At 38.7% G+C, this 20,178-nt stretch overlaps 2 protein-coding genes across 2 annotated transcripts; one reads left to right on the plus strand and one right to left on the minus strand.

Annotated features, from left to right (window-relative positions):
• Nucleotides 1–414: 414 nt before the first annotated feature.
• On the minus strand, nt 415–3,709 carry LOC117995214 (RNA pseudouridylate synthase domain-containing protein 1-like). Its single transcript, XM_034983217.2, has 5 exons — nt 3,016–3,709; nt 2,427–2,667; nt 1,693–1,854; nt 1,044–1,161; nt 415–634 (listed from the first exon to the last, which is right to left on the minus strand). Exons 1-5 carry the CDS (start codon nt 3,115–3,117, stop codon nt 430–432), a joined length of 828 nt encoding a protein of 275 aa, XP_034839108.1. The 5' UTR covers nt 3,118–3,709; the 3' UTR covers nt 415–429.
• Nucleotides 3,708–20,014, plus strand: LOC117994875 (uncharacterized). Its single transcript, XM_034982851.2, has 16 exons — nt 3,708–4,013; nt 4,707–4,865; nt 5,540–5,738; nt 6,533–6,670; nt 7,111–9,719; nt 12,237–12,350; nt 12,814–12,939; nt 13,511–13,717; nt 13,923–14,135; nt 15,164–15,285; nt 16,130–16,226; nt 16,534–16,649; nt 17,522–17,633; nt 18,376–18,477; nt 18,751–18,882; nt 19,880–20,014. The coding sequence occupies exons 1-16, from the start codon at nt 3,789–3,791 to the stop codon at nt 19,961–19,963; spliced, it is 4,755 nt and encodes a 1,584-aa protein (XP_034838742.2). The 5' UTR covers nt 3,708–3,788; the 3' UTR covers nt 19,964–20,014.
• The last annotated feature ends 164 nt before the right edge of the window (nt 20,015–20,178 follow it).

The raw sequence follows: 20,178 nt of genomic DNA on the forward strand, positions 1-20,178 counted from the left end.
TGCCCACTTAAAATCAAATTTAGGGTGTTTCCACTGAAGCGGAGCGGTGCGGAGACATGAGACCAATCAGTTTATTGTTAGATTACGTAATAATTTTGTCACGTCATCGTCGAATAATTTGATTGAACAAAAACACATGACTTGACTCCGCTTGGCATGAGTGGAAACTCGCCCTTAAACTTAATGAAAATATGTCGAGCCTATGAAAGGGACTGGAGCTCATCAGCTAAATGTTGTGGATACACAATGTAACCACAACGTAATTATTCTATTCTGTTAGGAACTAATCTTAAATTGGTGAAACCATCATAAAACAGAGATGAGATTATGTCAAAAAACCGCTGTGTCACTCCATTCTACACGTGAAAGGTGCGGGTATCCTTAAACTAGTACAAAATAAATGAAACCAATATATCGCAATGTACACGTTTATTGTTTGAAACAGAACTCTTTACACTTGACGCCCACGGTGTAGCTGCGGTCGATGACGTCACAAACGGCAGTGAAATCTGCCGGCGTGCTGTACTTGTAGCACTTCTTCCCGGGCTTCCATTTACCACTGAGCTCCGGGTCTGAGAAGAATGGCTCTGGGCTCTGAATGTCCAGCGCGTCTTGCTCAAATGGTAGTATTAACCTATTTAAAACAAAACTCTTTGAGGATTCCGGAGGCAAAAGGTGTCAATGAGACCCTATTCCTCCGGTGTCGATAGGCCTCCGCTGTCCGTCCATCTGTCCATCAAACATAATATCTCATGAACCATAATAATAGATAGAGAGTTGAAATTTTCACAGAGTGTGTATTTCTGTTGCCGCTATAACAACAAATAATGTAAATTTTAAAATGGCTGCCACGTAAATAAATAAATAAAATACATAATCTTGTACAGAATAACAGAACCCTTAGTGTGCGAGTCCGACTCGCACTTAACCAGTTTTTGCAGAATAAGGCTCTTTCGGAAAGTGCATCCGATCTGAATACGACAATTTTCGGATTGGAACAGAAACCATAAGCCGTAAGTTTTTCGTTAGAGCAACAAGTTCACCTGGTAGCGTGTAGGAACATTCGGTGCGGAGTACTGTCTACTTTGTTGGTGTATGTGTAGTCCCCAAGTATCGTGTGGCCGATCGCGCTACAGTGTACTCGCAACTGGTGACGACGACCTGCCAAATTAACTTGCAGATTCATTATTTTGAAGAAACATTTGTACATATTAACATCCAGTGACCTCTATCTTATACTACAGCATACTTAGCAGTACCTTGTAGCTACAAACTAAGTTATCCCAGAAAAAAATTACGATTCGCAACTCATTTTACAAATGCTTACAAATCGATGTTGCAGTGTCATACTGATTTTTACAACTTTGAAGAACACGATTTTTGTTTGAAATATCCTTTCTATAGGCTAATGTGGTGATGAGCAGTGCACCCAGTTCAATAAACCAATAGACGTTGGAGTCCCAAAGCGCAGCGTCAGCAGATCTGCCATTAGATGAACAGTGAATGCGCAATATCAAACGAGTCCGCGGGCGGCGCAAGACTGTAGTGTGTGGAAGTTCCTCATCCAGCAGTGGACGTCTATCCGTTGACGGTGATGATGATTGTCTTCCACTTGTAATGCTACAGCCTACAGTTACAGTATACAGAAAGATGTTACCAATATATTTGTAGAAGTCGCTACAAACTACTAACCTGTGATGGGTTTCAGTAACACCACAGTGACAGGATCTCCACAGTAGGTGCCAGTCTCCAACACCAGAAGTCGCGTATGCGCCGCGCGCGGCTCATTGCTTAGACTGGCTGAGCTTGTTACTGTTGTCATCTTGTGAGCGCTTTGAGGTGACGGATCCATGCCTGGTATAAAAAAGTTGTGGAAGTGGAACAGACAAGAAGAAGCAGTAGAAAGAAAAGATATAAAAAAGCAACGTTTATTTTGATAATTGTGCCACAGCGCGCACATTAGAACAGAATACAGCGTCAGCGCTTTTCAGCGATTTTCAGCCTTGACCAGTGAGTGATAGGGAAATAATGTTTCACAGAAAACCTTCAATGGGTAAAAATAAATTTCAAATGAGCTCGGGGGCAATTATTCAGTGTGTTACACTGAGTAGCGGTAGATACACCCCCGGTGATATGAGGTGCATACCCGGGATTGAACCCCCAACCTTCCGAAAAGGCGGAGGTCTTAACCACTAGGCTGTACTGCAATTTCCTTTATACATAGCCAAATAATTAATACTATAAATCGAATCTTTAAAAAGAGCAGCCGCCGAATTTCTTGCTGGTTCTTCTTGGTAGGAAAGGCATTCCAAAGCAGTGATAGATTTGACGATTCAAAAGTGCTTGTAAAAGTTTATTTGAAAAAAAAAAAATCTATTCTATTTTATTTCATAGGTAGGTACATATTATTGCATAAAAATACTGACCCACAGCATAATGGATATCCGCTAACTCAAAGTTCAAAATGTGTCCTCTGACGATAGCTAAATAGTATTTGCTAGTAAGTCGCTTCTCGAACAGTTTCCCAGCGCGACCAGCAGCCGTCTTGTTCTTAGCTATGCAGAGTATCCCACTGGTGGAGTAGTCGAGACGATGCACAAAGTATAGTGGGCTCGTTGACGTGGAAAGGTGGGAATCATGTGACGCGATGTGGCAGGTTACAGTGTTCTAAAATACAAATAAAATGGCTGTGATATACGCGTACATGATTTTACTAAGTTTTTGTTTTATTGCGGAATTTGAAAAATTAGAATTACATTTAACTAGTTAGTTACCTATTTTTTAAACTAAATACCTAATTACAATCTATCTATTATTCTAAGAATCAATTCTCTGGCAAAAACTTGATGTGCACATCACTATAATTAATTGACGAAACTGACATTAATCCATAGATTAATATGTATTGCATTAATCATTGTCAAATAATAAATCAAAACATTAGCAAAAATATCTTCATCTTTGTTGCAATTAAACCTACTAATGAAACTAATTTAATCACAAAGCTTTACTTACCTTTTCATTTTCGTTATCCGAATTGATATACATGTCGTATGGTTTATTTACAATGATAAAATCGTCATTTTCGAATAATATCTCGACAGCCATTTTGTCCATAAAACCCCGCGAAAATATAAATGCGTTCAAAAAATAATAATTATGATTTCATCTGCGCATAAAATATTTGATTGATGGAGTTTCTTTTGCAGTTAGTAAGTAAGGTGGTTATCCTCGGACACAAATGCTGTAGGAATCTTTGGAACGCTGTCTGTAGGGCTCTATCAAAATAAACGTTCACTAAATCTTCCAGAGGCATTTTGCCCTTGGATATCAGTTAGGTATATTTTTAGTCCAATTTCACATTACAATTTTTACTTTTCTTTCCGGTATAAATTTAAGAGATTTTTTGTTGATTTTTTACTATTAATTGGAAGAATTGGATTCTGACCAAATTCTGACTTTATCAGGTTTGATTTTTTCGTAATCTTATTTTATGGCACCTAAAAAAGATTTTATAATTATCTTTGCTTAGGTTAGGTAGAGAAGGTTTTAACTTTTAAATAACTAAAAAATATCGATTTTTACAGTTGTTTGAACGCAGCATTATGCACCAAAATGTTATTATGGTCTGTGATTAATACCCTACTAAATAAAAGAGCTGAACATTCTCTTAGTTTTTGAACTAAACAATAGATCTTTTCAGTTCAATCACACTAAAATTGTGTAAACAACTTTCAAGTTTCTATGCGTTGTTAATTTTATTTGTGAAAATTATTGTTTGAATAGAAATGAAGCGTGTAAAGCGGCACAAGATAAAGCAAGAGATGCCGGAAACGTCCACGTCTCGTTTCCGCGATCAGGAAGAGCATGATCTTGCGTACTACATCCACGACAGGGTGGAGTTGATGCACCAAGTGTTTTCAGTGATCAAACCCAAGGAGCTGAAGGCTATGGCGCCGGAATGCGTCCACCACATCTCCGTTGATGATTTACAGGAGCTATGCACTGAGGAGGTGAGTTAAATAAACGTTCCTTATTTAATAACCTTTAAAATTAAAATAAGTAGCATACAACCCTTTTTAGGGTTCCATACCTCAAAAGGAAAAAAGGAACCCTATATCACTTTTGTCTGAAAGAAAGAAAACACGTACTTCGGGTTGACCTAGAATCATGAAATTTGGTAGATAGTTCTTATACACAATTAGTAAAAGAATAAATCCGAAAACCATGAATTCGTGGTTACATCACAAAAAAAAAATTTAAAATGTCATGAACAAATAAAAAGTATTTTCAATTTTCAAAGTAAAATAACTATACTAAGTGGGGTATCACATTAAAGGGCATATGTACATTCTAAAATAGTTTTGTATTTACATTATTTTATATTATTTCAGTACAGAGTACGGGTCTCCTCTCAGAGTGAGAAAGGGTTTGGCCATAGTTTACCATGCTGGCCATGTGCAGATTGGTAGACTTCACACATCTTGGAGAACATTATGGAGAACTCTCAGGCATGCAGGTTTCCTCGCGATGTTTTCCTTCACAGTAAAGCAAGTGATATTTAATTAATTAAAACGCACATAACTCTGAAAAGTTAGAGGTGCATGCCCGGGATCGAACCCCGACCTCCGAATAGAAGGCGGACGTCCTAACCACTAGGCTATCACAGCTTCAAAACAATAATAGTAGCTTGTATTTGATTGTAGCTGCTAGGCATAAGCTCCAAGCGCCTGTGTGCTGTGCTGGACGGAGCAGAGCCCCCCACTGACACAGAGTCCTCCAGCTCGGAGCATATGGAGACCATATCCTTGGACAGCATATCATCAGATGATGAAATTTTGAGCCAGCACAGTTCCAAGAAAAAGGTATATACTTATATAACTAGCTTATGCATGTGACTTTGTTCACATTTAGATTTCATACAAAACCTGTGAAAATTTAGATTTTCTAGGATGAAACTAACGTATTTTTGATCCTACAAGGATGCCTATTTCTATGTCTACTTCTTCTTTTCTTCTCTATGGCTCTTCGTACTCTGGTATTTCTGTCAAAAATTGTTAATTATTAATCATTTTGGAGGTTGAACCCTGAAAAGGTAATAGACAAATACACTTTTCCATCTACAGTATTATATAGTTATCTATAGTTTTATATAGATATCTAATTCTATAGTATTACTTCCTGATGCCCGCGTGGATTTACATTTTTCAAAATTCCGCGGGAACTCTTTGATTTTCCGGGATAAAAAGTAGCCTATGTGTTAATCCAGGGTATAATCTACCTCCATTCCAAATTTCATCCAAATCGTTCAGCCGTTTTTGGTTGATTGAGTAACAAACATCCAAACATCCACACTCACATTTATAATATTAGTAGGATTAGGATTAGGATATTAGGACATAGTCATCTATTAGTGTTATAATTTAAAAAAATTGCATTGCATTTTTGAGCTTTGCAAAAATCAAAAAATGTGTATTTATTCTTTGGATTTTTTTTTGGAATTTTAAAAAGCATAAATATTTGGGTTTTGTTCATTCAGCACAAGCACAGAAAACACAAATCCAAGAATAAACACAAACACAAGAACTCCAAAACCGGTGACAAGGCTGACCCCGAAGTCAGCAACCAAGAGGAGCGCTCCAAAGCCAGCCGAGCTGGGCTCACCGTGCTGGAACTGCTGGAGCTGCAAGCCAGAGCCCGAGCTATTAGAGCCCAGTTGCAACAAGATAACACTCATGGTAAGTTTCTCCCGCAAATTGCTAATGCGCGTGGCCGCCATTTTAGTGACGTCAGCTCTAGACTGAAGTTTTGAGCTGATGGTATATTTTTATTTCGGCTGACGTCAAAATGACGTCATTTCGATGTTAATGAGACATGGTTCCAGCGCAATAGCAATTTGGGGGACTTAACGCTATAGCCTATAACGCTTTTGTATTTCATTACATGTTAGCCCTTGACTGCAATTGCACCTGGTGGTAAGTGATGATGCAATCTGACCAGTGACAAGGGGGATCAGAAGGGCAGGAATGAAGCGGCTACAAGACAATAAATACTCATAGTAAATGTTAGGCATTTTAAGCAAACCTTCGAGCATTCAGAGTTAATGAATTTGTTAGTGATTCTCTCGAATTGGTATAGTTTTAGATTGAGCAGAGCATTAGCAGAGTAAACTAGAGTGAGCGAACTCTCGGTTTGATCCTGAATTGACGATATGCCAACTACTACTAAAGGACTACTTTAGGGCTACCTGCATCAAAAGTACTAACATTTGACATGTGCCAGTAACTTCGAAGCCTCGACGTTTGGCGCAGACTCGCAGCGCCGTTTCATTTCATTTAAATTCCCCATCCAGCAGCTGCTACCCTCATTTGATGTTGTCTATCCATCGAATGGGGGGTCTTCCAATGCTGCGCTTTCCAGTGCAAGGTCGCCATTCTAGCACCTTGGGACCCCAAAGTCTATCAGTTTCTGAACTATGTGCCCTATGTCAAAATTAATTAAATGCAATTAAAAGAAGATTGTAACTTGGCAGCACCAGCACAACCGCAGCAAGCCGAGTCACAAACCAAAGATGAGACATCGGAAGACGAGGTGGAGATCAAGGAGGAGCCAGCGGAGGTGGTGGAGATCAGCAGCGAAGATGAGAAGCCCAATGTTGAGGACCTGCCTGGTGAGAATACCCAGCTAAGGTTTTTGTGACTAAGACCTGGGCGCGTTTGGAACCCTCGTAGCTTTAGTTTTAAGTACGTATTAATTATCACCACTATATCATATCATCTTATAGGTAAAAAAATTTGACAATCAGGAAGCGTAAAATTTTACCAATTCTGAATATATAATTTGAGTTTGAGTGTTGTTGTAATTAGCAGAGTTTATGGTATTCTTGCTGCAACTGTACATTATTTCCAATAGTGAGAGAGTGTCAGTCAATCAGAGGTGATTGTGAGTGTCACATTGTAGCAGCAACTTTTCATTTGACATCTCCAAAAAAATTGACAGATTTTCGATACAATATTAACGAAAAACAAGAACTTGAAATTTCTCAGACCTGTTTAGTTCATTAAAAACTAATCTTTATTTAATTATTATTTTTTATTTTTATTTTTACAGCTAAGCCGCCTTCTCCGAGCAAAGACCAGACACCAGGCAATTTAAAAACGGTGACAAAAAGAGTAAACAATTTAATTGTGACAGTACCCCACACTAAACAGAAGAAAATTGTATTGAATCGAAACAAAAATATCACGACAAATGTTACTAGTAATCGTAATGAAGTATCAAAACCAAAAGATAGTAGCCAAGATACTACCACCAAATCAAAAGCTAGTAGCACAGATACTGCTACTAAAGCAAAAGCCAGCACTAGTAAAGAGAGTACTACTAAAACAGATACACAAGAAAAAACCAAAGCATCTGAAGTTAATAATAAAGTACAATCTAAACCAGCTAATAATAAACCTAAACAAAAAAAGAAGCAGAGGAAAAAAGATAAGAAATCAGATAAAGAGGAAGATCATGATGAAATAACATTACAGTTATCAGATACAGAGAAAATGGATCTTTTAGAAGATTTTGACAGAAAAAACTATGAAAACTTCACCAGTTCCAGCGAAGACTCGGAAAGTAGTTCAGAAAGTGAATCAGATAATGACACGTCACAAGATTCTACTGTAATTGGTGAAGAAAAAGATACTAATGCTACAAATACCCAAAATGATAGCAAGCCAATTGATAGTAATGACGTGAATAGCGAACAAAATAACGCACCTGTGACAGTAGAGGAAGTAAGCGCAAAACCGGAAGAAGTAGATAGTACATGTGACAAGGAAATGCTAATTCCTGAAATTAATGAACAAGAAGAAACTAATGTTGGTAAGGAAAGTAAAGAAGCAATCATAATAGAAGACCTGCAGCCTGAAAATTACCCAAAAGACACTAAAGATACTCATAAAAATGAAAAATCCACAAGTCCAAGTGCTGTAAGTCCTGTACGAAATTCTCTTAACAACACCAATGCTAATGATTCTGATAAAAATGTAAAAGACTGTAGTCCTAGTGATAGCAGTCCTGTACTAAATTCTTCTAAAGACACTACTGAATATGGTACTCAAGACAAAAGTTCGAATATTGAGCAGGATGTGATTCAAAGCCCAATTATCTCTTCAGATGAACGTCCAATTATTGAAATCGATATTAATAAAAGTCTAAATATGGAAGTTGAAACTTGCGAAAGTACGGAAGAAGTACATACAGTAGTTGAAAGCCATAAAGATAGACCTCAAGTAATAGAATCTATTATCATTCAAGTAAGAAATGACAATTTTCATGAACCTGAATCAAAAGAAACACAACAAAATATGAGATCTGTTATTGTTAGAGTTGGAAATGATAATTCCGAATCAAGTAGTGAAAATGGCAGTCGAAATGCAAAAAGTACTAAAGAAATAAGGAGTACAGTGGAGAAAGTAAATGAGGGTGAAATGAGGGCCACAGACAAAAATGAAAGCACAGAGTCGATAGAGGAAGGTGAAATAACAAACACAAACAAAGAGTTATCAGAAGGAGAGATTACAGAAAATGAAGAACGTGAGACACAGACCAATAACACCAAGTCACCTGAAAAGTCAGAAGTGGTTTGTGTGTCAGATGATGAGGGTGATAAGCGTAAAAAGAAGAAAAAGAAAGATAAGAAATCTAAAAAGGAAAAGAAATCTAAGAAATCCAAGTCGGATTTTCGTGAGGGCGCCGATCAAAACTTTTTTAGAGAAGAAAACAATATAGTCGTAATTCAAGAAGAACTTGATGAAAAAGAACAACAAAATAATTCTATAGTTGTTGAAATTCACGATGGGCATAAAGAAAAAGATATAGTTGTTATACCGGAAGAAACGGAAATAGATCTACAAGAAAAACAAATTGATACTATAGTTGATGACCCTCAAGAACAAAAAATACGAGTTGAAGATGATATAGTGTCTTTAGATGATGATGATGATGATGATGATGATATTTACGAGATTCTTGAAATTTCCGATGACTCTTCGTGTTATGAAGTCGAAGGTATTTCGGTGTCTAAAGAACCGACGGCTGCCGAAATTGCCGCTTTATCTGCAAAAATAGATGAAATAAACCACGAAGATGTAATTGTTATAAATGAAGAAGGAGAAGACTATAATGAAGAAAATGGAGAGAACGAGACAAATTTACAAGAAAATAAGACTAATGAAGAAATAGACAATATATCATGGCGCGATCGCTATTTAGGCAGCAATAAAGTTAAGAGAGTACTAACTACGTCAAACATATTAAATGCTCTACGGAAAAAGAATAAAGAACTAAAGAGAAAGCTAGAAGAATCTAAAAAGAAGATGGAACAAGTTACAGAAGGTGATAAAGAAGTGTTAGCAGAGATAAGTGAATTCGTAGAAGGTTCCATCGAGCATTTCAATACTTTGGAAGGTTCTACCAAATACGTAGATCCTGTAGTGCCGGAAGTACCAAAAGAGAGTAACCCAGAAGATGAAAATAAAGAAGGAAAAGAAGCAGAAGTGGGAATCAAACAAGTTACGAAGGAAATGGAAAAAGATGCGAAACAGTTGCTGAAAATGTATAAAAGATTACTCAAATACAATGACATAAATAAGAAAAAAGATCCGACCAAAAAGAAAAAGAAAAAACATAAGAAAAATAAAGAAAAAGATACCGCGACGAAAGAAAAATGAGAGTAGTCTGCTTTGCCTCAATAGCCTGAGATCTATTACCTACTAGAGCGTACTTTTGTCCTTCAATCACGTCGCAATGAACGGGTCAACGGATTGACGTGATTTTTTGCATGGATATAGTTTAAGACCTGGAGAGTGACATAGGCTACTTTTTATCCCGGAAAATCAAAGAGTTCCCCCGGGATTAAGCACTTGAGCCAAGCGGCGCGGTGTATGGAGCAAGTGCGTTTGGACCTTAGTCTCATCGTCATCATCAACCGATACACGTCCACTGCTGGACATAGGTCTCTTGTAGCGACTCGTGACTCGTCTGATGTCCGTCCACCTAGTGGGGGTCTTCCAACGCTGCGCCATACGGTGCGAGGTCGCCATTCCAGCACCTTGGGCCCCAACGTCTATCGGTTTTCCGAACTTGTCTATTGCCACTTCAGCTTCGCAACCCATTGAGCGAAGTCTCAACAAAGCAAAAAAATCATCCCCACTTTACATGTAGGGGAGCTACCCTAAAAAAAATATTTATCACAATGTTATTTCACCACTTTGTCGGCGTGATTAATATTAATACCCATGCCAAATTACAGATTTGTAGCACCAAGTCTCTTAGATTAACCGAGGACAGACGGACGAACAGACAGACGGACGGACATGGTGAAACTATAAGGGTTCCGTTTCTACTTTTTTTTGTATTTTTGACCTCTGCACGTTTAAAGGACTTGAGTTTCTACTTTGATTGTGGCTAGTTTTTATGGACCAATAGTTTTTACGGAACCCTTCGAGTCCGCCTCGTACTTGACCGGGTGTTTAGGTGGGTAGGGTTTGACTTATTACTATTTTTATGACCTATCCATTGCATATAAGTTTTTTATTGTTTACTCGCAAATGGGATAAAATTAGTTCACATTGTCTCGGCCGACATAGCAACTAACGATCTCGTTTTTTTATAAATTATTTTATTATAAAGGCACATACAGGTTTTAACTATAAATGGTGCAAATACAAAAACAATAGATTAAGATCTAAGCGCTAACCCTTAACATGTGTACGCAACAATACTAAAACAACACTAAACAAGGTAACATACAATTTGTAAAAATACAGAATAAAGAAATCGACAATTATTATAAAATATATGAAGTGGTTTAGATAAATAGTTCAGTTTACCTTCCAATATTACTCGGCCGGCAGTAGCTCTGTTTCCGGCCTGGACCGTAATGTATGATGTAACATTTGAGCCTCAATAGCTCAACAGGTAAAGGAGTGGACTGAAAACCGAAAGGTCGACGGTTCAAACCCCGCCCGTTGCACTATTGTCGTACCTACTCCTAGCACAAGCTTTACGCTTAGTTGGAGGGGAAAGGGGAATATTAGTCATTTAACATGGCTAATATTCTTTAAATAAAAAAAAAACTACTCGGCGCTAGCAGCAAGTGTTAGTGGTGAGTTCTCATGTGCACCACTAAATTACGATTTGATACGAACTTACTTTCACATAACTCACAACAAAATGGTTTTTCACCAGTGTGAGTTCTCATGTGCCTCACTAAATCACTAGGTACTTTGGTTACATTTATATTTGCATAACTTACAATTATATGGTTTTTCACCAGTGTGAGTTCTCATGTGCACCACTAAAGCATCTCTACGGGAGCTTTTATATTTGCATAAGTTACAACCAAATGGTTTTTCACCAGTGTGAGTTTTTCACCACTTCCCACAAAATCAAAAATCCATTGTTATTTGACGATTGAAAAATCAGCCAAGTAACCCAAATCTAGAATAATAATGAGAAAGTAGGATAATATAGGTACCTAGTAGCTAAGTACCTATATTATACGCATAAATGTATATAGTACCTATACCTATGTATTGCATATATACGTACATATAGATTCAATCACCATAGTTCCAAATTTCAAATCTAGGGGCGCTTGTGATGCATTTCCAATTTTAGGCTCGAAGTTTGGTCTCTATTTCATATATTACAAAGTACTCTGTGGGGCTTGTGCAAGGCTTGTGACACAGAACACATTTACTTGGCTTGTGAGGACCTATTGTACTATGCACCGACCAGAAAAAAAAAAGTACTATGTAGTGTAGTAACCACCTACAAAACAACGCCCATGTTTCCTTCTCTATTTATTAATTTTATAAAAGCAAAAATAAAATAACTAATCCATTTTCCATAGCATAATAGGCCACAGACAACACCAAAGAGTATTATAATATACAGGACAACACAGACAATCACAGATCCATGGACCTAGAATACAAACAAAGTTTGTATTCTAGGTGATGGACCGATTTTGAGTTTTCTCACTATGCTTCCACCACAGAATAGACACAGACTCTGCTGTCATTTTTGATTTTGACAAAGGGCTTAAGGGAGTAGGGAGTAGGGACGCTTTGTCGATTTGTAAACAATACTAAAATCGATAGGTAGTTATTTACAAATTACGGCCGTAGCACAGACTTTACGGCATTTATTTATTAATAAAACATCTAAAGAGTTAATAAAAGTTAAATATGAACGCATTATGTTCAGCCTGTTTGAGTGCAGGACGAAATATGTTCTACATTCAAGGCAGCGATATTCAGCAACTTTATACACAAATTCTAAATGAAATATCAGTAAGTAGAACTAAAATACTTTCCTAGAACACAAATCTGTTTGTTAATATTAAGCTTATTTAATTTTGGGTGAGTTCCGAACTTGTGTTATAGTGTTATATATGGTTGCAAAATAGTTCTGTATATCTGTGATTTTGTACCCAACAATGCTTCGGTTTCAAGTTCTTCTAGCAACCACGAGTAGAATACGCACTGTATTTTACTGGTTTTATTTTATAAAAATACTGGATGATGCGTCTGCGTCTTCGTTCGCGTGGATTTTGGTTTTTAATCCCGAGGTGACTGATTTTTCGGGATAAAAAGTATCCGTTTCCGGGATGTAAGCCGTCGCCGTACCAAATATTTAGATAATCATCGGCACTTCTTACTTACAAGTGAATTTAGATTTTTTATAAATCCCATGGGAACTCATTGATTTTATGGGACAAAAAGTAGGTAGGATAATAAACCTGTTATCTTTAAGATATCTGTGGAGATGTCATCATGCTTGCAAGTGTGCTGGGAGTGCCGCGCCGTGATGCGTCGCTTCTTCAAGTTCAAGGCACAAGTGCAGGAGTGTTGCACTGAACTATTAGGGCCCACACATCAGGTATGCATTGCATATTCATTTACTTTTAACTAGATGGGCAGACCACCCTTTTTCTATTTTTTGTAAACTAGCTTATGCTCGCGACTGGACGTGCCTACAAAAATTTCAAACCCCTGTTTTACCCCCTTAGGGATTGAATTTTTAAAAATCCTTTCTTAGAGGATGACTATCTGTATGCCAAATTTCCAATCCATCCAGTAGTTTGAGCTGTGCGTTAATAGATCAGTCACAGTCAGTCAGTCACCTTTTCCATTTATATATTTAGATATTTTTGGTACAAATAAAAAATAAAATAAAAGAGTGCCGGAGCTACTGCATGGCGGCGGCGCAAGACCGTGGCGTGTGCAGCCAAAAAAAGCTAGTCAATGAGCAAGATGCTAAGTGAATACCATTGCCTGTGAACATTTTAATTTTTTTTTCATTTTCATTTGCACCACCGGAGGAGTCAATATGCATTGCCGGAAGAGTGAATGGGCACCTTCTCGGCAGGAGGACTCCACCATCTCTTGCTTGGTGCGGTTGCAGTCACGTGCAAGTCCATTTAGCTATATAAAACCCCATATTGTTCCAGAATACGATGTACAAGTACCCCAAATCCCAGCTGTCCACTAAACATCTGCACAGCATCAGCTACCCCGAGCTGCTGAGTGTGAAGACGGAGACGGACAGAGAGCCGCTCGTGAAGCACGAGCCCGATAGTGACACTCACTGCGAGCCCGAGACCTTCGTCAATGACTTGGTGCTGGATAAGAACACCAAGGGTGTGAAGGAGAAGAAGGTGAGCTTATGTGTCACCAGAACTGATCCCAGTGCCTTTTAAAATATTTTATTTTTATTTTTATTCAGATACAAGTTAGCCCTTGACTGCAATCTCACCTGGTGGTAAGTGATGATGCAGTGTAAGATGGAAGCGGGTTAATCTAGAAGGGTCATGCAGTGTTTTTTAAAAACATTCAGGTTATGGAAAAGTTTCTGTTTTCCAGACGTTAAAGAAGAAATCTAAGCAGAAAGTGAAAATAAAGAAAAAGAAAGTAATCAAAATGAAAGAAAGTTCAGACGCGGCCAGTGACTTAGACTTTGATTCAACAGAGAACTTCATAGAGGGAGAGAGAGAGTTTGCCTGTGCTCAGTGTGAGGAGAGTTTTGTAGAAGAGAAAGAGTTGGAGCGACACATAGATAGCCTGCATACTATAAAAGTAAGTCATTTTTTAGGGCTCCATACCGGAAGAGTGCCAATGATCCTGTTACTAAGTCTAATCTGTCCATCTGTCTGTCTGTCAGCGGTCTGTATCTCATGAATCTTCCGGGTACAGAACCCTAAAAATCCCATTTTTTAGGGTTCTGTACTTCAATAGAAAAATAGAAACCCTTACTTTCTTTGTCCCTACCTGTCATGTCTGTCAAGAAAACCTATAGGGTACTTCCCATTGACTTAGAATCATGAAAATAATTGGCAGGTAGCAACGTCTCATAGCACAAATAAAGGGAAAAATTCGAAAACCGTAAATGTGTGGTAAGATAAGAAATATATAGAAATAAGAAAAATAAGATTTGACTTCCCGACGCAGTTTTTCGTTTACTAAATCACATCAAGATGGCGCTGTTCGACATTTACTTGCAAAATATCTTTTATTGTACTGGTTTGAGATTTCTTGTACGACGAGGGTTTTTCATTTAATAAACACCAGACATGATGCATTGCAAACTAGTCCGCGACAGGTTGAGATGGCAATTGGGGTATGAGGCGGGGGCCCGGCCCGCACACCCACACGTCACCCACGCTCGCACGCACCGGGTTAGCGTGGGGGCTGTGCGGGGCGTTCCCACCCCGATTGCCATTTCAACCTGTCGCGGTTGAAAAAAACGACACCCATGTCTATTTTTTGTATAAAGTCCATGTCCGCCATCTTGGATTCGAAAATAAATGTCACTATCAAAATCAGCATCCTGGAAAACCCTGAAAACGACAGTCATGTCTAATATTTTGTAAAAACTTCATGTCCACCATCTCTTGGATTTGAAAATAAATGACATCCCGGAAAAGTGCGCATTCAGTTAACACTTGTTACACACGCAATAGGTGTGACTCGACGGGACAACAATTTCAAAAAATTCTCATTGAGTAACAGTGTGACTCAACGGGGCAACAATTTCAAAAAAATCCCGTTGAGTCACAGTGTCACACTCGGGGGTGTGACTATTAACGGGAATAACTCGTCCCCAGAAGCCAACAAAGCCCAACGGAGTGTCCCGCGCGCGCAGCAAAGAGCCGCTCCCGGAGAAGCCGCAGTGCGTGGAGTGCGGCAAGATGTTCAGCTCGCGGAAGACTTATAGATACCACTTGAAGTGAGTATCACACCTTGTGCCCTTCTGTTAAGGCCATATGCGTCCCAAAAGCGATTTTGAGACACATTTTGCATGTTCAAAGAATCAAGTTTTGGCCTCAAAAACTACAAATTTGTTCATTTATTTTTAACTAGCTGATGCCCGCGACTTCGTCCGCGTGGATTTACATTTTTCAAAATCTCGCGGGAACTCTTTGATTTTCCGGGATAAAAAGTAGCCTATGTCACTCTTGAGGTCTTAAACTATACCCATGCAAAAAACCACGTCGATCCATTGCTCCGTTGTGACGTGATTGAAAGACAAACCAATGAACAAACACACTTGAAACCAATGAAACATAAAATGTGGGATGTATTAGGAGCCATAAATATGGTATTTTACACCAAGCGACAAAAAATCTAAAAATGTATAAACACGATAGTATTAGCAATCGAGAAATGACAATTTTAGTTTATAAAAGTATATAATGAATTTAATAATTCATTTAAAAGATTTCACTTTTTTAATCTGTTCTACAAATATCCAAAACGCATGATACCGTAGCCGCCATGTTGATTCCGACTGTGACGTCACATGGATTGAAATTGTAATGTATTTCACTGAAAACACAGTTGCTTACCAAGCTGTGTGACGTCATGATAGCTCATGAACCTAAAAAGATGGCGGGTAGCGTTTTTGACAAGCAAAATTTAAATGCATTTTTATTACACTTATCGATCAAGTAAAATTTTTGGGTAGTTTATTATCATATTAGGGTCAAATTAAGGCACTTTTCAGGGTAAAATACTCTATTGTATGTAAAAAAATGTATAGAAACACTTACTTATTATTTTGATTTTACCAGTGTACTGCACAGAGGACAAAACAGATACCCGTGTCCGCGCTGCGGGAAAGTGTACCAGTGGAAATCGAACCTGGGACGACACATGAGGAGTCATAAGGCTAGTATCACCACAACATCCTGTACCTTTACCTTTTTTTTCTAAACTAGCTAATGCTCGCGACTTCGTCCGCGTGGACGCGTTCACCCCCTTAAGGGTTGAATTTTTCCAAATCCTTTCTTACCGGATGTCTACGTCATAATAGCTATCTGCATGTCAAATTTCAGCCCGATCCGTCCAGTAGTTTGAGCTGTGCGTTGATAGATCAGTCAGTTAGTCTGTCACCTTTTCTTTTTATTCTATGTTATATTACAGTCCACTGTATAAATTAAAAAAAAGTAGAGATGTTCCTTTTCCTTTGGTAAAGGCGCGCGACAACAACGAGCTGCACTGTAGTCTATGCGACAAGCGCTTCGCGTCCGTCGCGACGTACCGGCAACACTTGCGCGTGTCGCGGCGACACGTCTCGGAAAAGGATTTCACGTGAGTGTGTGTGTGTATTACCATACTAAATGTAAATAGAAATAAGGCAATAAGGAATATGCGTGTTTCTTGATTCTTTCCTCCCCGAAGCTTTATTTTTTTTATTTAGTTCATTTTTAATTGCATAAATTATAAATTAAAAAGTGCAAAATAAGCGAGCGAAATTTACATTTGCGAAACGCATCACCATTGGTCGAAACGGAACGTACGTCACGATTCACGTTTTCAATTTTTTCGGCCTAACCGTAACCGTATCCTATAGTAATACTGTCACGTGACAGGTGACTGACGTGAATCGTGACGTCAATCAAAGCCGTAAAATGGCGGCGTTCGAACAGATCAAAGGAGATCGCCCGTGAACAGGCCCTCTTTTGTGGCGTCGTGTCAAAACTTAAATTATTTTTTTTTAAATGTATTATTTTTTTACGATTATGTTTTATAACGACTTTTTTTCACTCTATTATTGAAAATAATATCCACAATTACAGTTAGAATCGTAAACATGCATTTATTTTGAAGAAGTATTAATTAAACATAACCTCAATATCAGCAATATAAAAAATAAGATTTCTTTATAACCAGGGTGAATAAATAGAAATCGTTTGCAGAATATAAAGAGTTAATTATTTGTCTACAAAATAAAATTAAAACCATGGTGACATAACAATTATATTAGGGGGGGCCAAAGCTCCTAAGAAAATGGGCAATCTCTTTTTAGCAATGTTTTAAATATTATTTAAAAAAAATATTTGAGCATTTTAAACAATATTCATATTTTTTGCTATGTTATAACAATGTAAAAAGTGAATTAAAGTTATAAAAAAATGACATGCATATTCGCTATTGTTTTTCAAGTAACATTTGGTTGACAGTTTCATGTGCAACGAGTGCGGCAAGAAGTTCGTGAACAAAACCCGACTGCGAGACCACATCGACTGGGAGCATCTCAACAAGATCAAGTTCCGGTGCCAGCTCTGCAACAAGGTAACATCATCGACAACCGACACACGTCCACCGCTGGACATAGCTCTCTTGTGGGCATGGGCGCCGGCGGTGCACTTGCAGCCCCCTGTCTGGGAAGAAAACACAGTTTTTTTTATTGAGTTACTGTTTGAATAGAAAAACGGCCAAGTGCGAGTCAGACTCGCGCAGCGAGGGTTCCGTACTGCAGTCGGATTTCGACATTTTGCACGATAAAGCAAAAACTATTACGCATAAAAATAAATAAATAAATATATGTTTTAGAATGTACAGGTAAAGCCCTTTCATATGATACCCACTTAGTATAGTTATCTTACTTAAAAGTTGAAAATACTAAGGCTTTGTTCATGAACAGATTTTTTTGTGATGTAACCACAAATTCACGGTTTTTAGATTTTTTGTGTGCTATAAGACCTACCTTCCGAATTTCACGATTCTGGGTCAAGGGGAATTACCCTATAGGTTTCTTGACAGACAGATAGACAGCAAATTGATCCTATAAAAATTCCGTTTTTCCTTTTGGGGTACGGAACCCTAAAAAGTCACGTGCAGTGTTCATTTATCTTTCTTTGTTTTATTTTTTTTCTCAGAAATTTTCATTATTCAATTAAAAGCTTTCTTATTCTTTTGTTTTCTCATGGTGATGAAAAATAGGGCGGCTCAAGATTCAAAATGATGCCCTCGAGGAACAAACTATCACTTTGGCCCCTTTGGCCACAAGTAGTTATGTGTGTGTATGTTGCAGCCGTTCAAGTGCCACACATCCCTGTACGTGCACATGCAGAACGTGCACAAGAACAAGGAGAAGAAGGAGAACCTGTGCCACGTGTGCGGCAAGTCGTATCCGGTGAGCGCTCAGCTTTACATCACGCAGCACGCATATACAAGGTTTTGCATGAAAACAAAATCGTTAAAATGTGGGCGGGGGACAGGGGAGAATGCTTTGTTCTGATTGGTGGACAATGTGCGGACTGCGAAATGAGGGTACCGAACGGGCGTGGGCCGACTGTTATGCTAAGCAACTGCCTAAGCTTGGTGATGGGGGGTGTCCGGCTATTAGGCGTCTATAGGTGGTGGTCTGTGGTCCCAATAAACTAATGTCGCACTATTGTCGTACCAGAACGCGGCGAAGCTGAAGTACCACATAGTGGCCATGCACACCAGCGAGACGCCGTACCGCTGCGCGCAGTGCGGCGCCGCCTTCGGCTGGTACTCCTCCCTGTACCGACACGTACGAGAGGTGCACTACAAGGTACGTATTGATTACCTATTACTACTACCGGTACACCGGTCTGTCCGCACACGATTTGTGTGTCCCAGTGGGTAACGCAAAGGTTGCGGGGTAGTTCACTAATTCAGTAACCAATACCAAATTATAGCCACCGAGTTCATTGGACATTTATTTTAAATCCATTGAAGATTTTCTATAAAAAAATATTTTGATATCAGTCAGTGAAGCAGCAATGTCATCATCATCATCAACAACCGATAGACGTCCACAGCTGGACATAGGTCTCTGTATAGGGAGAATGTTGGGCGGTAAAAGGGACGGATGAAAGGCGAGTACATGCGACTGAAATGCGAATGTTGAGATGGATGTGTGGTGTGACAAGGATGGATAAGATAAGGAATGAATATATTATACCTAAGGGGAAGTTTGAAAGTACCGCCAGTGCTAGAAAAGATGAGGGGTAATAGGCTGGCATGGTATGGGCATATAATGCGGAGGGAAGAAAGCCATGTCACTAGAAGAATGTTACATATGCATGTGGAAGGGAAAAAGAGGAGAGGACGAAGAAAACAGCAGACAAAGAAAAGGTGGATGGATTGCGTGAAAGAGGATATGCGTGTAAAAGGGGTGGATAATATGTTGACGGATGACAGAAGTGAGTGGAAGATGAAGATATGTTGGGCCGACCCCACGTAGCGTGGGAAGAAGAAGATAGGGTCACTCAGCAATGAGAAGTACAACGCAGAGGAAGACTGTAATAATTATATTTGAGGATCGTCTTGTTTCCTTCCATTAGGCGTTCATCTACAGGGTTATTATGTTGGCTAAATAGGAACGCGGGATTCGAATCTACGCAATTCTTTTCTCTTACCATATACAAACCATATATTTTTTTTCTTACGTTTCCTTGGTAACCCCGACCATATCACAACGCGCAGACTCCATCAACGTCGCTAGACAACGTTTGCGTTTCGATTACTACCGAATCAATCCCGACATATAGATACCTTCCTTCCAGATGAAACTTCAACCTAACAAGATAAGGAAGCAGAAGATGAAGAAGCCGAGCGACCTGGCCGCGCCCTTACAGGGCCCTTCCTAGCGTGGACTGAACAACTGCCATTTTACTCTATTATACTATTTTACCTACAAACTGCTTGTTTTATTTCTATTTTTTATTATTATTTAAAAACAAAACCTGCATTTTAAATACTACTGCATTCCTGTGTGGCAAAAACCTGTTCGGGTTTATCTATGGGGTTTATTATCCATGCACCGGTATCTATTATGTCAATTACAGTGCGACAAGACTCTCTT

The sequence above is a fragment of the Maniola hyperantus genome, chromosome 28 (assembly GCF_902806685.2).
Source record: "Maniola hyperantus chromosome 28, iAphHyp1.2, whole genome shotgun sequence".
Taxonomy (NCBI): Eukaryota; Metazoa; Arthropoda; class Insecta; order Lepidoptera; family Nymphalidae; genus Maniola; species Maniola hyperantus.